Below are 21,226 nucleotides of genomic sequence, written 5' to 3'. Positions count from 1 at the left end.
GAATGCCGGGTTTTAGCATAAACCATATTCTTTGTACAAACAGTTTAGGCACGGCGAGCCACTCATTTAGAGGAAGTTTTATATCAATGTAGGGAAGTGTTTACTGGTTGAGATCCCAGAAACCAGCCAAGAGCCAGCCTTGCAAACTGACCTTCCTAATGATGGCAGTCTCAGATCTGTCATAATAACTTTTCTGCATGGAGGAATTGGGTGTCAGAGAGAGAGGAGGTAGATCATATTGATTACTGTTTCAGTTTCTTCTGTATTTATTGATCGATTCAGATTTTTAACTTCTTTGTGAGATGATTTAGGTAATTTTTTCCTAGAAAACTTGTCATTTTAACTAGGTTTCAAATTCATTGACAGTTGTTCATAATATTCCCTTATGATATTATTTTTAAGTTTTTTTTCTTTTTAATGTTTACTTGTGCCTTGTCTCAGATTAGACTTGACAAAAGTTCATCTCTGTTAATTTTTGTAATCGAGATAATTGTAGATTAACATGAAGTTGTAAGAAATAATACAGAGAGATCCCATATCCTCTTTACTTGGCTTCCCTGGTGGTACTGCTTTGCAAAGCCACAGTGTAGTATCACAACTACTATTCAGACATTGATGCAGTTCACTGATCTTACTCAACTTTGCTCAATTTTGCTTGTACTTCTTTGTGTCTGTGTTTGTATTCTGTACAAGTTTTATCATATGGCTAGATCTGTGTTTACAGTGCTGTGGTCAAGATACTAAAGAGTTCCATCACCATGGTCATCTCTCCTGGTACCCTTTTATAAGTACACATACCTCCATCCTCCTCCCCGCTATATACACAGTTTCCCCATCTTTACCTACTGGCAATCACCAATCTGCTTTCCTTTTTTTTTTTTTCCTTTTTCTTATTATCATGTTCAATTAGCCAGCATATAGTGTATCATTATTTGTAAGGATTTTTCATTTCAAAAATGTTCTGTAAGTGGAAACACACTATATAACCTTTTGGCTTTGACATTTCATTCAGCATAATTTTCTGGAGATTCACCCAAATTGTTGTGTGTATCAATAATTCTTTCCTTTTAGTTGCTGAGCAGTATTAAATGGTATGTATATAAATAGACATCTGGGATGTTTTCAGTTTTTGGGAATTGTGAATAAAGCTGCTATAAACACTTGTTGACAACTTTTTGTGTGAACATACATTTTCATATCTTTAGGATAAGTGCCCAAGAGTGCAATTGCTGGGTCTTATGGTAACTGTGTGTTTAGTTTTATAAGAAACCACCAAACTGTTTTCTGGAGAGGTTGTACAATTTTAAATTCCCACCAATGTATTCCCATGCAATGTGTGAGTGATACAGTTCCTCCTCACCAGCTTTTACTGTTGTCACTAGTTTTTATTTTATCTACTGTGATAGGGGTGTAGTGACAGTGTGATTTTAATTTTTGTTTTTCTGGTGGCTAATGATGTTGAACATCTTTTCATGTGCTTATATGCTACCTCTCTTTGGTTATTTTTTTTTTTTAAAGATTTTATTCATTTATTAGAGAGAGAGAGAGAGAGATGGAGCAGGGGGGAGGGGCCGAGGGAGAGGGAGAAGTAGACTCCCTGCTGAGCAGGGAGTCTGACATGGGGCTCGATCCTAGGACCCTGAGATCATGAAGGCAGATGCTGAGCCAGAGGCAGACACTTAACCGACTGAACCAGCCAGGCGCCCCCTCTTTGGTTATTTTTTTTTTTTAAAGATTTTATTTATTTATTTGAGAGAGAGAGAATGGGAGAGAGAGAGAGAGCACAAGAGGGGGGAGGGTCAGAGGGAGAAGCAGACTCCCTGCTGAGCAGGGAGCCCGATGTGGGACTTGATCCCGGAACTCCAGGATCATGACCTGAGCTGAAGGCAGTCGCTTAACCAACTGAGCCACCCAGGCGCCCTCTCTTTGGTTATTTTAAAAGAACTTGTTTCAGGGGTGCCTGGGTAGCTCAGTCAGTTGACTATCCGACTCTTGATCTCAGGGTCCTGAGTTCAAGTCCTACGTTGGGTGCCACACTGGGTGTGGAGCCTACTTAAAAAACAAAACCAGGGGCGCCTGGGTGGCTCAGTCGTTAAGCGTCTGCCTTCGGCTCAGGTCATGATCCCAGGGTCCTGGGATCGAGCCCCACACTGGGGTCCCTGATTGGTGGGAGGCCTGCTTCTCCTTCTCCCACTCCCCCTGCTTGTGTTCCTGCTCTTGCTATCTCTCTCTGTCAAATAAATAAATAAAAATCTTTTAAAAAAAAGAAATAAAAAACAAAACAAAACAAAAAAAACCCCATTTCATTTCATTGGTACTTTATTTTTGCCTTACAAAAGTTGTCTGTGACATCCATTCTGATGTTAAACTTTTAATTTAGTTTAAGTTATTAATGTAACTTAGCTTATTAATTTAAACTTTCACTGTTGTATTTTCTTTGAGTTTATTTTGTTTTTATCTTTAATGGAAGATTGAGATAGGAGGTAGATCATATTGATTACTGTTTCAATTTAATAACATCAATTCTTTAGGTTAATATTTTTATTTTCTATTAAATATACCTGTTGCTGAAAATTCCCTCTGAGAATCTCTTTGGGCATACCCCACAGGTTTTGATATGCTATATTTTCATTATTGTTATATTTTGTGTTTCTACTGTGTCTTTAAATTTATTCCTTAATACATGAGTTATTTAAAATTATCTTATTTGTGAGTTTAAATTTTTGCTTTGCCTTTTGAGTTTAGTATAGTTATGCTTAATTTGAATTTTGCTTCATAGGAATTAATTTGTGTTTACTATGCTTTCTTCTCTTTCCCCCACCCCCTTTTTTGCTTTTTGTGGAATTGACTGTCTTGTTGTGTTTGGTGTTGTCATAGGTGTTTATTTACTTCCCCTTTAATGATTTGGAAGCTAAATAATTCTCTTGGCATTCTAAATTTTTAATGCACACACTTAACCCCCTTTAAAAATAGTTGTATTCAACATTGACATACAATAAATTGCATATATTTAAAATACAAAATTTTGTATTTTGAAAGACTACATATATATGTATGTCCGATTTATATATATTTTAACATATATGTATATATTTTTAACATGGCTCAGAATTACAATGTTGTTCTATCTTGTCCAAGAAAAGAACTACAGAATTCTTTCCATTTTTTTTTCCTTCCAAAAATCCCGACTATCATGCTGACATCATCTAGAATTTGTTTCATGCTGTTGTTATTCTTTTGTTGTTGTCATCATTAGCAATCATTTTGTATTTATAGCTGTTGAGTTCCAGTCCATTTGTCTGGATGTTGGAGCTTTGTTTTCCTTCTTTGTTTAGATACTGTCTCCCATCTTGCAGGGATTCCCAATAATTTCCTTGAATCTAGGATTGCTAAGGGATCCTCATCTAAGTTTCAATAAGCTGTTTTGTAATTTCTAGGAATTTGGGGTGGGAAGGAGAGACTATAGCATGTTCTAAGACCACCATCTTGACTAGGAACTCAGGAGGCACTTTTTATATGAACAAGAGGCAGGCAGATATTTGGAAGTGAGACTTGTCTGTTAAATCTCTGCTTATCTCTGCTCCCCTGACTATTAACCAAGTAGTCTACCTCATTGAAACTTTTAGTTTCCTAACCTGTGAAATGGACATCATAGCAGTCTTGTGAAGATGGAATGAGGTTGAAGAATGAACACACAGCCTTCTATTACTACATATTTGATACTTAATAAATATTGGTTTCTTTTCTCTTTTTCAGGTCAGATAAAATGAGATATGATACTTTAATACAAGCTAAGTTGTGAACATATGGAATATGTTACCCCCAAGAGTTTGTGTAGTTTGTATACTTAACCATGTTTGAAAATTGTTTATATAAGGTCTTAGGTGATAGATTCATATGGAGTATCAAGGATACCCTTGGGATATCTAAGAACATATTCCCCAATACTTTGAAGATAGCATTGTGGTAGGTGACTTCCATCTTGCACAATGCACTCATGGAAATCTAACAGCAAGAGAGCATTGATTATTAGTTGATTACTGAGTTGTATATGATGTTGTTATGTAGGACATGGGCCAGAGCAAGTTTCAGATGCTGCTGTACTTTGTGCCTATCATTTGACACTCAGCCAGGAAACCCAGACTTGAATACTGCTTCCTGCTTTACAGTAAATAAACAAATGAGCAGGAAATGACAAAAAGATGTCACTTAGTATTGAGGTCTTATTTGCTTTTAATTTCTGATACTTGTTACTCAAACTCTTTGCTTCAGTGCGGTTCCCAGTTTTTCTACCCTGTAGGCATTCCTGGATTGCAGCTTCTTGGTTTCTTGTCCTGAATACTGATCTCTTTGGATTCCCGGCCCCTTGTTATATAACCTTGGGAGTTGCCCTTTCTTTAAGAATAGCATGAAACCATCAACGAGACTATCATGTGGGAGTGAATAAAAATGCATGATAAACTGGGAAACAGCGTGGTACTGTGAAGACAAATCATCGCAGACTTATTTCATTTTCTGCTCTGATAGAATGACAGGCCTCATAAACAAGGGGGAGTAATGGACAAGATCTATGTTGCTTCCCTGTAATCACTCCTAAAACACTCCAGGTATGACTGGGCCATATTTTATGTTTCTATATAGATGAGAAACACAGGATCTTTGTCACTGAGCCTGATTAATTTTTCCAGTTTTCCTGAGACTGTGCATCCAAGCCAACATGTCGGATGTTATGCTAACGAAAATCAAGGCAGCAGAATTAAATAATTAAAGAGAGACCTCTGTTTATCTAGGTTTTGTACATGTGGGAAATTGTCAGAATTACAAGAAGGGATTCAGATTGTAAGATTAAGAAAAACAATGGGGCTTAACAAAAAATTCAGGAAAAAATGAGATGGTGTAAGTGTCCAATGAAGGACACAGTTTTGTTTTGAAATACCTTAGGTAAGGTGTTAGAAAGTATTTTGAACTGAGTTGGATTCTGATTCCCTGTTCAATCCAGTAAACAGTCTTTATAAACATGTACCTTTCATGTACCTTCATGGGGAAAGTGAAATGAGAAGGAATATTGATGTTACCAAAAATAAGAGTTCCCAAGAGGGGCACCTCGGTGGCTGAGTTGGTTAAGCATCCAACTGTTGAATTCAGCTCAGGTCATGATCTCAGGGTTGTGAGATCGAGCCTCCAGTCAGGCTCTGTGCTGGGCATGCTTAAGATTCTCTCTCACTTCCTCTCCCTCTGCCCCTGCCCCTTTCTTGCACACCCTCTCTCTCACTATCTCAAAAAAAAAAAAAAAAAGAAAGAAAGAAAAGAAAAGAAAAAGCCCAAACTCTCTAATTTGTATCCTACTTATGGTGGGTGAACAACATGACTTTTATATGTGAAGGGTGGTCTGTTCTTTTAATATTTATGAGTTTAACAATTTCAGTTGGAAAGCAAAGGGGAAAAGCCTAGCTGTGTTCTGTTTATTGTTCAACAGAGAACTAGACAGGTCTTACATTTTCAGTATCCAATCTTTTCTTTAAAAGAGAAGGTAGATTTTTCTCATTCTTAATGGAAATTATGAGCAGTGTTGACTCAAGTGAAATATAGATTTGTGTCAAAGAGAGGAAAGTGGCTTTGTTACGGAATGAGCTTCTATGTTTCCTCTACATCTCAACTTGATCACTATTTCATTGGAAGTCTTCTCTGACCTTCCAACTCAGGTCATCTCAGCCTTTAATAAACTCCCAGCACCAAGTATATATATGTCTGTGATGACACACATCCACATACAAAGGTCACGTGTGTGACTTTTAATTTCATCCTCCCCACTGGATAGATTGTAAGCTCCCCTGGACACAGGGAATGTGTAGGTTTGCTCATCATTTCCTAACAAGAACCGAGCATGGTGTCTGGCAGTCATTAGACTCTCAGTGAATGAATGACAATGAATGAATGAATGAATGAATGAATGCAGTCAAGATATTAAAATACTGGAGAAAAATTGAAAAAACAAACTATGAGGTTGAAGAAAACTGTAGTCCTTGTCCGTGAAGGGAGCTCACGTAGTTTTACAGTAGGTGTGTTACCTTTTTGAGTAAGGAAGGCAGCTTTCCAACCATGTGGAAGAAGCAGAGCAATAGGCAGGAGGCAACGCTGTCATGTTCTGCGTGGGTGGCGGATGGATGAGAAGTGGGCCTGGTTCCCGCCTCAGTTTCCGCCCATCTCAGTAACTGTTACTGAACATGTTTCTCTTTTATCGTGCCATGGAGAGCCTATTTAAAAGCACAAAAAAAAAAAAAAGAAAGAAAGAAAGAAAGAAAAGCACTCTGTGGGTCCTTGCGATGTAGCAAGTGAGTGTGACTGAGGGCCTGGGAGAATTAGACATGGTTGGCTCAGCCTGGAAGCTGGCTGCACCACACTTCTCTCCCCTCTGCTGACATTGCTTCCCAGAGTGGGAAGTTGGCCTCATTTACTGGAGAGTGGGAAAGCTAACAGGAATTTTGACAGCAAATGAACACATGCCACAGAATAATTTTCTGTCCTTTAGCAACTTCATGATTTCATGACTTCCTTTTTGTTGGGAGAATCCAGGACTCTTACCTAACATCTGTCATCTTGTGTTTTTCCCCCAAAGTGAAGGAGAAGAGAGGAAAAGTAATCTTAGCAAGGACAGGAAAAATAAGGTAGAAAGAATCCAAACTTTCATCGTGGGGTCATTGTGAGATTAAGGCCAGGATGGGAGTGACTTTCATGGCAGACATGCATAATGCTCACTTTCTATGGCCTTATTCTCTGTGCCTCATTATTTTCTATCTTCATTAATAATTTTCAGTATCAGGGTTATTATGCAAATGTTACCAAAGCTGAAACAAAACAAAAGAGGCTTCATTGTATATTCCAAAAAGATCTGAGGAACTGGTGAGGTTTTGAAATTTGGGGAGAGGAAAGGAAGGGAAGTTGTGGCTACTTATTGGGACTTCATCAGGAGGGGGGTAGTTTTTTTTTCTTAACCTAGTTTGGGTACAGTTCCATCTGAACCCCAGTGATTGGCTTGATGACTTCTCAGTGACCCCTCCAGAGCTCTGATTCTGTAAACAAAAAAAATATACTCAGAAACACATCTAGATCAATGGTGGGGTAAAATTTAAACTTTATAAATGAATATTCTTTACATCATAATCTAAGTTAGTTCCATTCTCTTTTAAACTTTTTTTCCCTGAAAAGCAAAGCTCTTACATGTAAGCTAATGGTTACTATTGGTGGTAAGCTTTGTGGAAGTCAGACATAATCAAATTTCAGATGTAAGACCTCCATTTGGCTTGTGGTAGGGGAAAATGAATTGTGAGATGTACATCCAAGGTGGGAACTCAGCACTTTTTATTTTATCAAAGGCTAGTGGTTATCTTTAGCAGCCACTTAAACTTCAGTATATCATCTGTGAAAACTATGAGAAATGATAAACCTGACTAAAAGAAAGATGATTTTGCACCTTTGATGAGGGCTTAGTTTCTGTGAAGTGTGTGTGTGTATGTGTGTATGCATGTGTGAGGTGACCCAAGGCAGCTTCTCCAGATCAGAGATGGTGTGGCTTATAAGGAAACCACAGAGGACGGGGGGGGCAGGGGGAGGGCTGGGGCTCTATGTGTAGGTGCAATTTTGCTGAAGACGAGAGGATCTCTCTGGTTGGATGGCAAGAATCAAACATAATACCCCCTCCAGTCAAATTAATTAGGCTACTTCTAACTAGGTTTCATCTGCTTTTGAGTCTATAATAATAGCATAAAAGTGGCATCATATGACTGAATTCAGTGTGGAGACCCTTCACTTGTGTAAAACAGCAGAGCCGTGCCAATGAAGGAAAAACACTTACAGTGATTAAGAGAAAATATTCTGGTAATTTCGTTCTTGATGTATAAAGAGTTAACTTAGACTAAAATTATTTATATGCCCATGTGGAAACAGCTATTTTTTGATTTACTTGCATTCTTGATGAAGATGATGTGCATTTCTGAGGAAGTTGCATTTGTAATGACTTCATCAAGGAGTAGTCTTGGGGTAATCTTATAGGGATGCCATCATTTCTGACATGTTCAAAAGCCATGCTCTCTTAATGTCACATAAATGTTTTATAGCTCCTTAATAAATTGATATAAGAATGACTTTTTTCATTTAAGGAAAAAGCCTATGATCTCACAATCAATATTTTCTGAAAAATAAATAAATATTATTTATAATATAATGAAATTATTTAGATATGACATAAGATCAACTTTTAGTATTAAACTATTTATAATAGCTTTAGTAATCATACGTTCTGTATAACTTTGATAGCCCCAGCAATGAAGCCAACCATCCATCAATCTAGTCATTATTTTTCTAGCTGCTTCCTCAGGCCATATGAATGATGCAGTCCAGTTTCGTCTTTGTCATTGTGGAATAATCTTCTTCTTTATTTATCACTGATCCCCTGGCACATTCCCTGCCACTTCTAAATTATTTTTTTCTGAGCTTGCAGTGAGTCAGCATCCTACATGGGCTGATAGAGTGCTAGTACTGAAGAGGACCATACATGTTGGCTGACCAAGCTTTTCAATTAAACTGGGGTCCAGAGATGCAAAGTACAAGATTGATGGTGCCCAGCATTCACTTTCACTGTCTGCCTTTCAGCCCATCTTTCCCTCAATCTCGGAAGAGTGGTCCCTTCTTATTTCTAAAGGGGCAGACTCTGAGTTGGGTCCCATTCCTTCCCCCTCTGGGAGAAACCCAATTTTCAAAATAAACACTTGCCACATTCTCATCCTGAGAAGATTTTTAGCAAAATGGAAACCAGGAGGGGAGTAAGATTTAGTAGTAGAGGAGTGTGTGGGTGTGGGTATGGGTGTATGTGGTAGAGGTAGTGGTTTGAGGACTCCATCTTTTGACAGGAACACAAGGGTGTTGTGACGAGGAAGAAGGGAGGTCACTTCTTTCATTTGGAATATAATCAGAGGACTACAGTATTCTGCTCTTATCCACAACTACTTATTATGCCCTAGTTATGGGTCTGACACTGTTTCTAATTTTCATAATTTATGGAAAACCACATAATTTTCATAAATGTATTTATAACAGTCTTATGAAATAGATATTATTATCCACATTTTTTTCAGATGAGAAAATTGGAACAAGGAAAAATTAAGTGATTTGTCTGAAGTCCTACAGCTAACTGGTGGCAGAGTCAGATTTCTCTGACTACAGAATTGGCTTCTTAAAAAACATACCATACTCCCTCTATCAGACTCAGCCTACTTCAGTGTTAGAGAGGTCATTAAGTCACAGTTTCCAAGAGGGGAGAAATAAATGTGCAAGTAAAAAAAAGTTTCATGAAACTTTATAAGGGTTTGTTAGCAAGATTCAGTTCTGCAAGGTGGAAACATTGTGTAGCAGTTGTAGAAGCGTCTAGAAATGCCATTTCAAAATCTGTTCCGAGGCTAGGCCCCATGTTCAGTGTTCTTAGCACAACAAAATAAAATAAGCTGCATATGGATTATAAAATAAACATCTGTTTACATATATATATATATTTTTAAGATTTTATTTATTTATTCAAGAGAGAGGGGGAGGAGCAGAGGGAGAGGGACAAGCAGACTCCACACTGGGCATGGGGCCCCACAGGGGGCTCCAACTCAGAACCCTGAGATCAGGACCTGAGCCGAAACCAAGAGTCTGACACTTAACCAACTGAGCCACTGAGGTGCCCTTACATGTATTTTTTAAAGTATTATGCATTTTGCTGAGGGTAGAAATTACAAGTATTCTTTATTTGTTAAAATTGTTTTTGTCATGTGATACATCGTGTACTTAAAGAGTGTCTATCAAATATATGTACAGTATCAAAGCAGCAAAATGCACCTACCACCCAGCTTAAAGAAAAAAAGAAACACTACCCGCGCTTTAGCTGTCACCCTGGTCCTTGACAATCCAATATTCTTCCCTCTGCCTTAGAGGAAACCACTATCCTGGTTTTGTTTCCATACCTAAGGAATGTGTCCCCAAATAATACATTGCTTAGTTTTACCTGTTTTTGCATTTTATATAAATGGATTCATATACTATCTGCATTCTTCTGTGACTTGCTCATTTGCCTGACCATTATGTGTATTAGATTCATTCACTGTGTTATGTGAGACTGTGGTTCATTTTTTCATCGCTGCTGAATAGTGCTCTATTGTATGGCTCCTGCAATTCTTGTTACCAGTCTAAAGTGTGCTACATGTTATGATTATCTCTAGTTTTATTTTCAGTACAAACAGTGCTTCTGTAAACATTTTTGTATACATCTCTCAGTGCAGATGTGCAAGAAGTGTATATATGTATATGCCTATGAGAGGAATTACTGTGTCATAGCTGTGCATTTGGTCAACTTTACAAGATGATGTGAAATTTTATTTCCATGGTGTTCCACCGGCAGTAAACATGAGGTCCTGATCCACATCACCACCAGGTGGATGGGAATGTGATAACTGTTTTCAGGTTAGGTTCCCTGATTACTAATCAGAATTTTAAATGTTTTTTTTTTTTAAAGATGAGAATCATTTCATATGTCTCTTATTCTATAATAGACTTTTTCAAATCTTCTGTTCATTTTCATTTGGTTGTTTGTCTTTTTAATTGATTCCTAGTTATTTTTTCTATATTCTGGATATATCTTTAGTTGCAAATATCTTCTCCCAGTGTGTCGCATATTTTCATTTTCATTGTGGTATCTTATGGGCCAGCAAACTTCCCCTGCACCACTCTGCTACCTTCATTATGGTATCTTAGGAACAGATCTTCATTTAATGTAGTCAAACCAATCTTTCATGGTTTGTGCTTTTGCCGTCTTGTTTGAGATCTTAGGAATACTCTCCTATATTTCCTTCTGAATGTTAAAATATTTTTCCACTTCGATTTAAACCCTAGTCAGATCTAAAACGCATTTTTTATTAAGATGTGAGGTAGGGAGGGGCGCCTGGGTGGCTCAGTCGTTTAGCGTCTGCCTTCGGCTCAGGTCATGATCCCAGGGTCATGGGATCGAGCCCCGCATCGGGCTCCCCCCTCAGTGGGAAGCCTGCTTCTCCCTCTCCTACTCCCCCTGCTTGTGTTCCCTCTCTCGCTGTGTCTCTCTCTCTAATAAATAAATAAAATCTTTAAAAAAAAAAAAAGATGTGAGGTAGGGATTTAGTTTCATTTTCCCAGATCTGGACATTTTAGTACCATTTATCGAATTATTCATTTCCCCCAACTCATCTGCAGTGTCACCTGTTTTATACATCAAGCTTTCATAAACGCACGCAGTTGATGGAGTTACCTGTCTTTCCATATATCTACCACACTGTCTGTTTATCAAATACATGTATAGTACCTACTATGTGCCGGTTGCTGTTCTAAGAGTTTTATAAAGATTAACTCATTTAATCTTTATAAGGAAGTTACTCTTATTACCCTAATTTTATAGATGTGGGCAACTTAGGCACAAAAGCTTAACTTTTCCAGAGTCACACATCTGGAAAGTGGCAGACCCAAAGTTTGAGCTCAGGCAGTCTGGCTCTGGATACTACGCTGCCTCTCCAATATTTACTTGTTGCTTTTTGTTAGTAGAAGTTTATAATTAATATTATTATAAAGTAAGGCAAATCTTTCAGTCTGGTGCTGCTCATTTTGGAATGTTATGACCCTTCTTGGCATTTTTCTCTTCCAGTTTTAGAATCACCAAGCAAGTTTATGCACACACACCTAGGAATACCTACAACCTGTTGATATTTTGATTTTACCTTGAAACTGTAGATCAGTTGTTAGAGAAATGGTATTTCATGATATTGAGCATGGTATTTCTTCTTTCTTTTTTTTTTTTTGAAGTGAACATAACCTCAAGATTTTATTGTCTTCATAATATTAACAAAATATGAAGCTTAGAACTGGATCACTTGGCTCTTTCTCTTCTTATCTCCTCCCAGTTCAAAATGCTTGCATCTCTTAATAGCCAGCATTCTCTTAGATCTGCAATTGGGCTCAACACATTCAAGCCTCAGCACAATCTTTGTAGTTTTAGCCTTTTTCCAGAAAATTGGCTTAGTCTTCCGACCATAGCCACTCTGCTTCCTGTCATAACGCCGCTTTCCCTGGGCATAAAGAGAATCTCTGCTCTTCTTGTACTGTGTCACTTTGTGGGGCTGGTGCTTGCCACACTTCTTGCAGAAAGTCCGGCGGGTTTTAGGAACGTTCAACATGTTTGTGAGAGCGCTATCGGCATGGAAAGAAAGGAGCATGGTATTTATTTCTATGTGTTTATAATTTTCTCCATAAAGGTCTTATATATTTATTGTTAAGTTTATAAAAAACATATACATTAAATATATAATATATGATAATATAATATATATGGTGTATATTCTATATAATATATAATGTTATATATATACATATATATATATCTATAGTGAACTTAACATGGGCAGAAATTTTTGTGCTTTATTTATTTATGTATGTGTGTTTTTAACTTGTGTTGTCCCAGCCCATAGACTAGTTCATGACACATAATGGCCACTTAATACATGTTTGTTGAATTAGTGAATTATAATAGTATACTTTAAAATTATGTTTTCTAACCATTCATAGATATTGAATAGGAAAGCCATTAATGTTTCTTTATTAAATTTATAGGTTAATCATAGTGATAAACTTTTATCATTTCTAAAAAATTGTCTATAGATTCTTTTGTGTTTTGTATGTGGTAAAATACATAATATTTTTTCTTTCAACCCTAACACTTTTAACTCTTTTTTTTTTTTTTTTTGGTCTTATTGGAACCATCTAGAATTCCTCATTTGGTGACAAAAGTGATGAAAATGAATATTCTTACCTTGTTTCTGCTTTCAAAAGAAATACTTTTCTGTTTTACCATCAAGTATTATGTTTGTTATAGTTTTAAAAAATACCCCCTATCATGTTAAATAAAGAAGGGTCTTTTTATTCTAGTTTGCTGATAATTTTTGTAACAAATTTATTGAGAAGATCATGTTTTCTCTTTTAATCTGTTAACATAGTAAACTAGAATAATACATTTTATAACACTAAATCTTACATCTTTGGAATGAACTTGTTTGGTCTTTATGAATCATTTTCATGTAGATATGTAACTTTTTTCATAAATCGGTGAGTTATTTTTGCTAATGTTTTACTGAGAATTTTGCATCTATATTCGTAAGTGAGATTAGCAATGGGTATCCAGGTGAACTAGCCCCATAAAGAGTGGGACTTTTCCCAATTTTTCTGGATTCTGAAGGAGTTTTATGTAAGACTGAATTCATATTTCTTGAATGCTTCATAGAATGTCCCTGAAAAAACCATCTATACTTAGTGATATTGTGCTAAGATTTTAATTCTGATTCAATTTTTTCAACATTTATAGTGTCAAAAGATAAGTTTCCTTTTTCTTTTTGAGCCAGTTTTGCTATGTTGATAAGTTTTGTTAAATTACATTTAGTAGAAATGTGTTCATTTCACATGAATTTTCAAATTTATTAGCATACGTTTTCATCTCATCACAGTTGTTAATTTCTGCTGTGCCTTCATTTATGTTTATTTTTTATTTTATTATTATTTGTTTCTACTTTTCTCTCTTTTCCTTGATCAATGTTGCTAGGCACTTTTATTCTTTTTTTTTTTTTTTTTAAAGAACCAATTTTTGGTTTTGTTGACCCTCTACATCATATTTTTTTCTTTCTTTCTTTTTTTTTTTTTTAAAGATTTTATTTATTTATTTGACAGGGAGAGACACAGCGAGAGAGGGAACACAAGCAGGGGGAGTAGGAGAGGGAGAAGCAGGCCACCCAGGTGTTATTTTTAAGAAATATAGTTTTAGGGGCACCTGGGTGGCTCAGTCGTTAAGCGTCTGTGCTCGGCTCAGGTCACGATCCCAGGGTCCTGGGATCGAGCCCCGCATCGGGCTCCCTGCTCTGCGGGAGACCTGCTTCTCCCTCTCCCACTCCCCCTGCTTGTGTTCCCTCTCTCGCTGTGTCTCTCTCTGTCAAATAAATAAATAAAACAAAATCAACCATGTACAGCAAACGTATGCAAAATTCACCCTTCTCAAACATCATAGAGACACATACACGTGGACTTCGCATCTTCCAAAGTGTCTAGCCCTGGTCCCCAACAGCAATAATGTAAGTAGCTGGATGGATGAACAGAGTGATGGATGGAAAAACATGTTCTCACCTGCCACATCCCTACTATCCTCATGTAACTTTATGTTAGTATCATGCTAAGTCTCTCAAAGGACATTCAACCACTTTTTTTTTAAGATTTTATTTATTTATTTAACAGAGAGAGAGACACAGCGAGAGAGGGAACACAAGCAGGGGGAGTGGGAGAGGGAGAAGCAGGCTTCCCACTGAGCAGGGAGCCCGATGCGGGACTTGATCCCAGGACCCTGGGATCATGACCTGAGCCGAGGGCAGACGCTTAACAACTGAGCCACCCAGGTGCCCCTTTTGTTTTCTTTTTCACTAGTTTTTGCTCTTCTCTTAGCTATTTCCTTCATTTAATTTTTTTTTCATTTATTTTCTTAAACTTCTTTATTTGGATGCTGAGCTCATTTGTTTTCAGACTTTCATCTCTTTATTGTAAGTGTTCAGTACTTTCTCTCAGCTTTATCACACAATTGCCACATATTGTACCTCAGTTCATCATTTATTCTAAGGATTATTTTGTATAACACTTAGAAAAAATAAATTATAGCATAATGGTTTCTTGTCATTCCTAATTTTTATTTTACACTTATTGGATGATTCTATACACTTTTAAAAACATGTAGTTATCTCTTTGACATCGGCCACAGCAACTTCTTTCAAGATACATCTCCAAAAGCTAGTGAAACAAAAGCAAAAATGAACTTTTGGGACTTCATCAAGATAAAAAGCTTCTGCACAGCAAAGGAAAGTCAACAAAACAAAGAGGCAACCCACTGAATGGGAGAAGATATTTGCAATTAACACTACAGATAAAGGGCTGGTATCTAAGATCTATAAAGAATTTCTCAAACCCAACACCCAAAAAACAAATAATCAAGTCAAAAAGTGGGCAGAAGAGATGAACAGACACTTCTCTGAAGAAGACATACAAATGGCTAACAGACACATGAAAAAATGTTCATCATCATTAGCCATCAGGGAAATCCAAATCAAAACCACACTGAGATACCACCTCACACCAGTTAGAATGGCAAAAATGGACAGGGAAAGAAACAGCAAATGTTGGAGAGGTTGTGGAGAAAGGGGAACCCTCCTACACTGTTGGTGGGAATGCAAGTTGGTACAGCCACTTTGGAAAACAGTGTGTAGGTGCCTCAAAAATTTCAAAATAGAGCTACCCTATGATCCAGCAATTGCACTACTGGGTATTTACCCCAAAGACACAGATGTAGTGAAAAGAAGGGCCATATGCACCCCAATGTTCATAGCAGCAATATCCACAATAGCCAAACTGTGGAAAGAGCCGAGATGCCCTTCAACAGATGAATGGATAAAGAAGATGTGGTCCATACATACAATGGAATATTGCTCAGCCATCAGAAAGGATGAATACCCAACATTTACATCAACATGGATGGGACTGGAGGAGATTATGCTAAGTGAAATAAGTCAAGCAGAGAAAGTCAATTATCATATGGTTTCACTTATTTGTGGAACATGAGGAATAACATGGAGGACATTAAGAGAAGGAAGGGAAAAATGGGGAGGGGGAATTGGAGGGAGAGATGAACCATGAGAGACTCTGGACTCTGAGAAACAAACAGGGTTTTAGAGGGGAGGGGGGAGGGGGGATTGGTTAGCCCGGTGATGGGTATTAAGGAGGACACGTACTGCATGGAGCACTGGGTGTTATACAAAAACAATGGATCGTGGATCACTACATCAAAAACTAATGATGTATGGTGACTAACATAATAAAGTAAAAAAAAAATTAAAAAAAACGTGTAGTTATGCCACGTATTGCTCTTGTTCATATATGTGAAAGAAATATTTATAACCAAATTGGTTAAGATATTGATTAAGCTTCTTCACATTCAGAATCCATCTCTTCTGAATCATTCATTGATTCAGTCATAGACTTTTATTTTTGTCCATATTAAGTCATCCTCTGTGCCATCAAAGGCATTCCTTAAAGAGTGCGTTACTGGGGCGCCTGGGGGGCTCAGTCGTTAAGCGTCTGCCTTCGGCTCAGGTCATGATCCTAGGGTCCTGGGATCGAGCCCCGCATCAAGCTCCCTGCCCCACATCGAGCTCCCTGCCCCCCATCGAGCTCCCTGCTCCATGGAGAGCCTGCTTCTCCCTCTCCCACTGCCCCTCCTGTGTTCCCTCTCTCGCTGTCTCTCTTTGTCAAATAAATAAATAAAATCTTAAAAAAAAAAAAGAGTGCTTTACTATTTTTCCTGGGATTTGCTTCCAAAATGCTGACAGCTATTCTGTGAGTTTTGACCCAGGTGCTCTCTTGATCTTACCAGAAATATGCCACTGGATCATTTTTGGTGAACAAACAGAATTTGTATTTTTTCCTTAAATGATCCTAAATGTTTTGCACACGGGAATATGAAGGATGCAATTTTCTTGTTAAGTCACCAGGAATAACAATCCGTTATGTGAGGGTAATGCCAATTATGTCATTTGGCCAACTATAGTTGAAAGTTATCATTGATTTTAAGATATATTCTGATTTCAGAGATATTAAAATGTGAAAAACTGCATGCCTTAGATTAGATACAAGATAGTATTCAGTTCTAAGTATTTTCCAATTTCTATTTTGATATCTTCTTTCTTCTTTAACCTGTAGGTTATTTAAAAGCTTATTTTAACATTTCTAAATGCATGAGTGGTTTTTTTTTATTTTTGCTATCAACTGCTAAATTTTTTCCATTTTTATTTATTTATTTCAGAATTTTTAAAATTTGAGTATAGTTGACACACGATGTTACATTAGTTTCAGGTGTACAACATAGTGATTCAACTTCTCTTAACATTATGCTGTGCTCACCCACAAATGTAGCTATCCTCCATCACCATGCAATGCTATTACAATATCATTGACTATATTCCCTGTGCTGTGCCTTTTATTCTCATGACTTATTCATTCCGTAACTGGAAGCCTGTATCTCCCACTCTCCTTCACCCATTTTACTCCTCCCCCCTTCTCCTTCCCTTCTGGCAACCTTCAGTTTGTTCTCTGTATTTATAGGTATTGACTGCTAACTTATAATCTAATATAAATATTTAAAAATATTAAAAATAAACATTTCTTTAGGTACATTAATAAATATATTTGTATTTGTACACATATTCTAATATATATAAATATATTCTACATTGTGCCAGTGTTTTTGAAATTTGTCAAGACTTGTTTTACTGCCTTGGTATGGTTCATTTTTAACATTCCTTTGAGAAGAATTAAATTCTCCAGCTTTTGTGGTTTATGTACTGTGTTGCTCAATATCTTTAAAGATTTTTTCATCTGCTTGATGAATCTGTTTTTAAGAGAGATGTGTTTAAAATCTCCTTTCATTTTTGTGAATTTTTCAAACTCCTGTCTATTGGCAATTTCTGCTTTATATATTTTGAAGCTATGTTACAAGGTACATACAAGTTTAAAATGTCATCTCAGGATAATTAACATTTTGACCCATATGTAGTTACTCTATGTATCACATTTTGCATCTAATGTCTATTATATAACTATTATTTTTTGTATGTTTCTTTCTTAAATTTAATTTAATTTTAAGTTCCAGTATAGTTAACATTATTATATAACTCTTATATCTCTAACAATAATTCATAATATCTCTAGTAATAATTTTTATATTATTTGATCTCTAGCAGTATTTGCATATATTTCTAATAATGATTTTTGAATGGGGATCTATTGTCTATTATTAATACCAGATTTATTTTGATTAATATTTGTCTGACATAATTTTTAACCTTCAAGTTTCAACCTAAAAGGTTGAACATTAAAAGTGTTTTATTTCTCTTTTGAATCTCACATAAATCGTTCATTGTTATATTTTTGAAAAATTCACTTTGGCAATCTTGATTTTAAGTAAAGATTTTAGTCTGTTTACATATGTTTTAATTACCAGTACTTTAAAATTCTATCTATAATCTTACTTTGTAAGCTTTCAATTTCTAATTTTTCTGTTTTTCTTTTTCTTTCTTTCTTTCTTTTTTCTTTCTTTCTTTCTTTTTTCTTTCTTTCTTTCTTTCTTTCTTTTCTTTCTTTCTTTCTTTCTTTCTTTCTTTCTTTCTTTCTTTCTTTCTTTCTTTCTTTCTCTTTTCTTTCCTTCCTTCGTTCCTTTGTTCCTTCGTTCCTTCCTTCCTTTTGGATTGACTTTTTCCCCCTTGACTATTTTGGGAGTTATAATCTCTATGTCTATTCTTTTAGTGATTTCTCTAGAAATCTTAATATGTATGTTTAACAAAGTCTACTGTTAATGAGTAGCTTTCCCTTCTTTTAGTGCAACATAAGGGATTTTAAATCAAATCCACTCATTCCCCTCTGTACTTTTTACCATTGTTCTGGTCTTTTAGTTCTATTTTTAATACCAGAAATTAGATATCATAGTGAGTAAAACACACATTATACTATTTTTTCTCTTACTTTCTAAAATGTAATCTTAGAAAGTAACTCTTTATTATATTATATGATAAAATATCTTACATAATATTCTCTAGTCTGTGCCCCTAACATATTCTGTGCTCTTTAGGACTAAACATCTGGTTTTATTTATTTATTTATTTTTATTAATCCACAGTGCCTGGGACAATGCTGTGTACTTAGCAGGTGCTTAATAAATACTTGCTGGCTCATTGACTCAGCATCCAATTATTCTCATGAGTTTTCATTAAATGAGAAAATTTAACATCCAAGTTAAAATGTTTAGAGATTTTTTTTTCTGCTGTGGTTGGTATTGGTTTTCCATGCTCCATTTCCGTGGGACTGATTCAACTGGAAGTTTCAATTACCAGGCCAAGTTGGTGTGGGAAGTGGTGGTGGGAAGAGACATAAAGAGAAAAATAGGGAATGCAAAAAATATTATTGCATTTTGTGATTATGTGAAAAGCAATAAAGCTAGCATGGTTTCATATTTCATTTGCTGCTCTTCTGTCTAACTATATTCTTTCTTTTTTAACTTACTGACATTTATGAGTACTCATAATAGTCCCATGCTGTAGATGAGGCAGTGATAGATTTTATTCCTTGGCCTCATTCTGAGTCAGATAAGGCCATGTTAGATTCAAGGCAAAATTTACGTCTCTTTTCTTTTCATCCATGCCATTTTTTCCAATATTCCAGTGTCTTTCAGATCAAAAAACCTCTTTCTTCAGGGCGCCTGGGTGGCTCAGTCGTTAAGCGTCTGCCTTCGGCTCAGGTCATGATCCCAGGGTCCTGGGATCGAGTCCCACATCGGGCTCCCTGCTCGGCAGGAAGCCTGCTTCTCCCTCTCCCACTCCCCTGCTTGTGTTCCTGCTCTCGCTATCTCTCTCTCTGTCAAATAAATAAATAAAATCTTTAAAAAAAAACAAAAACAAAAAAAAACCTCTTTCTTCAGTATGTGATGAACACCCATGTTAATTTTTCAGTCTTATCTTTTTCACTTGGTTCATCTAGAAAAGCATTTCTTTCCCACTAATAAAAACACTTTTCTTGCCTTATAGTATCTGATTCAAGAGAGCTTAAAAATAAACCTGAATTTCACTTAAGATAATGCAATAAAAGGACTCTGGATCAGACATCTGTTACTCATTATTTATAACCTCTGGCTAAAAGTCATGCTAATCTAGAGTTATTGCTATTTATTTCTCATACTGCTTGCTCAAAAGATTCATGCATTGTCTTTAGTTATTTTCACTTTGCTTGTGATGTCAGTAAAGCCTAAGTAAAATCTGAAACACTAGGTGTTGGTGTGGGACAAAGGACCACCACCATAAAGCAAGTTAGTGGTCAAAATTTTTCAGTTCTAACCACTGCATCACAGTGACCTTTTGTCACCATACTTAGTTGCTGAAGAATAATTTGGAATTTTTAGCTTTCAATAATTGTTTTCTGCTGTACAATATAGTAATTTAACACTTCAGGTTGTACAGCTGAAACTAATATAACACTGTATGTTAACTAACTGGAATGAAAATAAAAACTTATGTTACCAGCAAAAGAATAATAATAATAATAATAATAATAATAATAATAATAATAATTGTTTTCTTCTAAAGAAAGGCAGGGTGTTTTTATGTATATCCTTCATATGTGGCCATATGAGATTATTTATATGATCTTTAATAATTTTTAATCTTTCATTGAGATTATTTACTGGGTTGTTACATATAATTGCTGGGATCCAAAAGGATCAAGAGAGGGATTCCTATGACCTCATGAAAATCTTTGTTTCTGAAAATCTTTGAATTCTGATCAGAATGCCTGTAAAGAAACAAGAATTCACTTCATAGTCTATAATGAGTTAAGTAGCAGCTTATTATGTACATCTGTTGATGCCTGGACAAGATATGCTATATTGATCATAAAATTGAACTCTGAATCTACCTCAGAAAGACTTTTGAAACATATGGATCAGTATACTTTCTGCTCTCCCTTTAAGGATACTCCCCATGATAAGAGGAAGGTGGATGGGGGATTTCCTCTCAATTCTCAATATTCATTGGCAATGTAAAATGAAGAATTGAAGCAGCTATCCAATAGTAGGTCTCCATCTTGCATTCCCCCCCAACCCCTAAAACATTTTTATCTAAGTTGCCTGCTATTTGCTGACAAAGGTGAATCAAACTTTTTCACTGTATTACTAGGTAATTCTGATTGATTCATAGCATATAGCTTCAGTGACCTATTGACAATTCAAATGGAAAGACAGATTTGCTTAGGACTTGTGCCCTTCCCCTCCTCATCTAAAAGAATTGCCATTAGGGAAAGTGATATTCTTGGGGCTGTTGCTGTAGATTCCGTTTCTGGACATACCTATGGATTATTGGGTTGAAGACATAGCGTAGATTTCCATCATTTCTGCCCACTGGGAAAGCTTATGGTATGAAAGCAATTTCTTCCTTCTATGCTCACACCTTGGTCATTATTTTCCCTATACTTAAGAGTAAATTAACTCTTTATGTATATGGAGTTAGGGTTATACCTCTTAAAGGAATTCATAGAAAGGAGGGTTTAATGT

The 21,226-nt window shown here is 36.2% G+C and overlaps 2 protein-coding genes across 2 annotated transcripts in view; one reads left to right on the top strand and one right to left on the bottom strand.

Annotated features, from left to right (window-relative positions):
• Positions 1-21,226, top strand: part of KCNH5 (potassium voltage-gated channel subfamily H member 5) — a 311,548-nt gene that overhangs the window by 136,268 nt on the left and 154,054 nt on the right. The gene's annotated exons all lie outside the window — the stretch shown is intronic.
• LOC118520006 (large ribosomal subunit protein eL42-like) lies at positions 11,832-12,240 on the bottom strand. The gene has a single exon (XM_036067730.2). The coding sequence runs from the start codon at positions 12,228-12,230 to the stop codon at positions 11,913-11,915; it is 318 nt and encodes a 105-aa protein (XP_035923623.2). The 5' UTR covers positions 12,231-12,240; the 3' UTR covers positions 11,832-11,912.

The sequence above is a fragment of the Halichoerus grypus genome, chromosome 8, assembly GCF_964656455.1.
Source record: "Halichoerus grypus chromosome 8, mHalGry1.hap1.1, whole genome shotgun sequence".
NCBI lineage: Eukaryota > Metazoa > Chordata > Mammalia > Carnivora > Phocidae > Halichoerus > Halichoerus grypus.
This window is presented reverse-complemented; position numbering and strand designations above follow the sequence as displayed.

What these genes read in the sequence shown, in the direction of transcription:
- LOC118520006 (XM_036067730.2), bottom strand. Translation starts at nt 12,230, where the DNA reads ATGTTGAACGTTCCTAAAACCCGCCGGACTTTCTGCAAGAAGTGTGGC.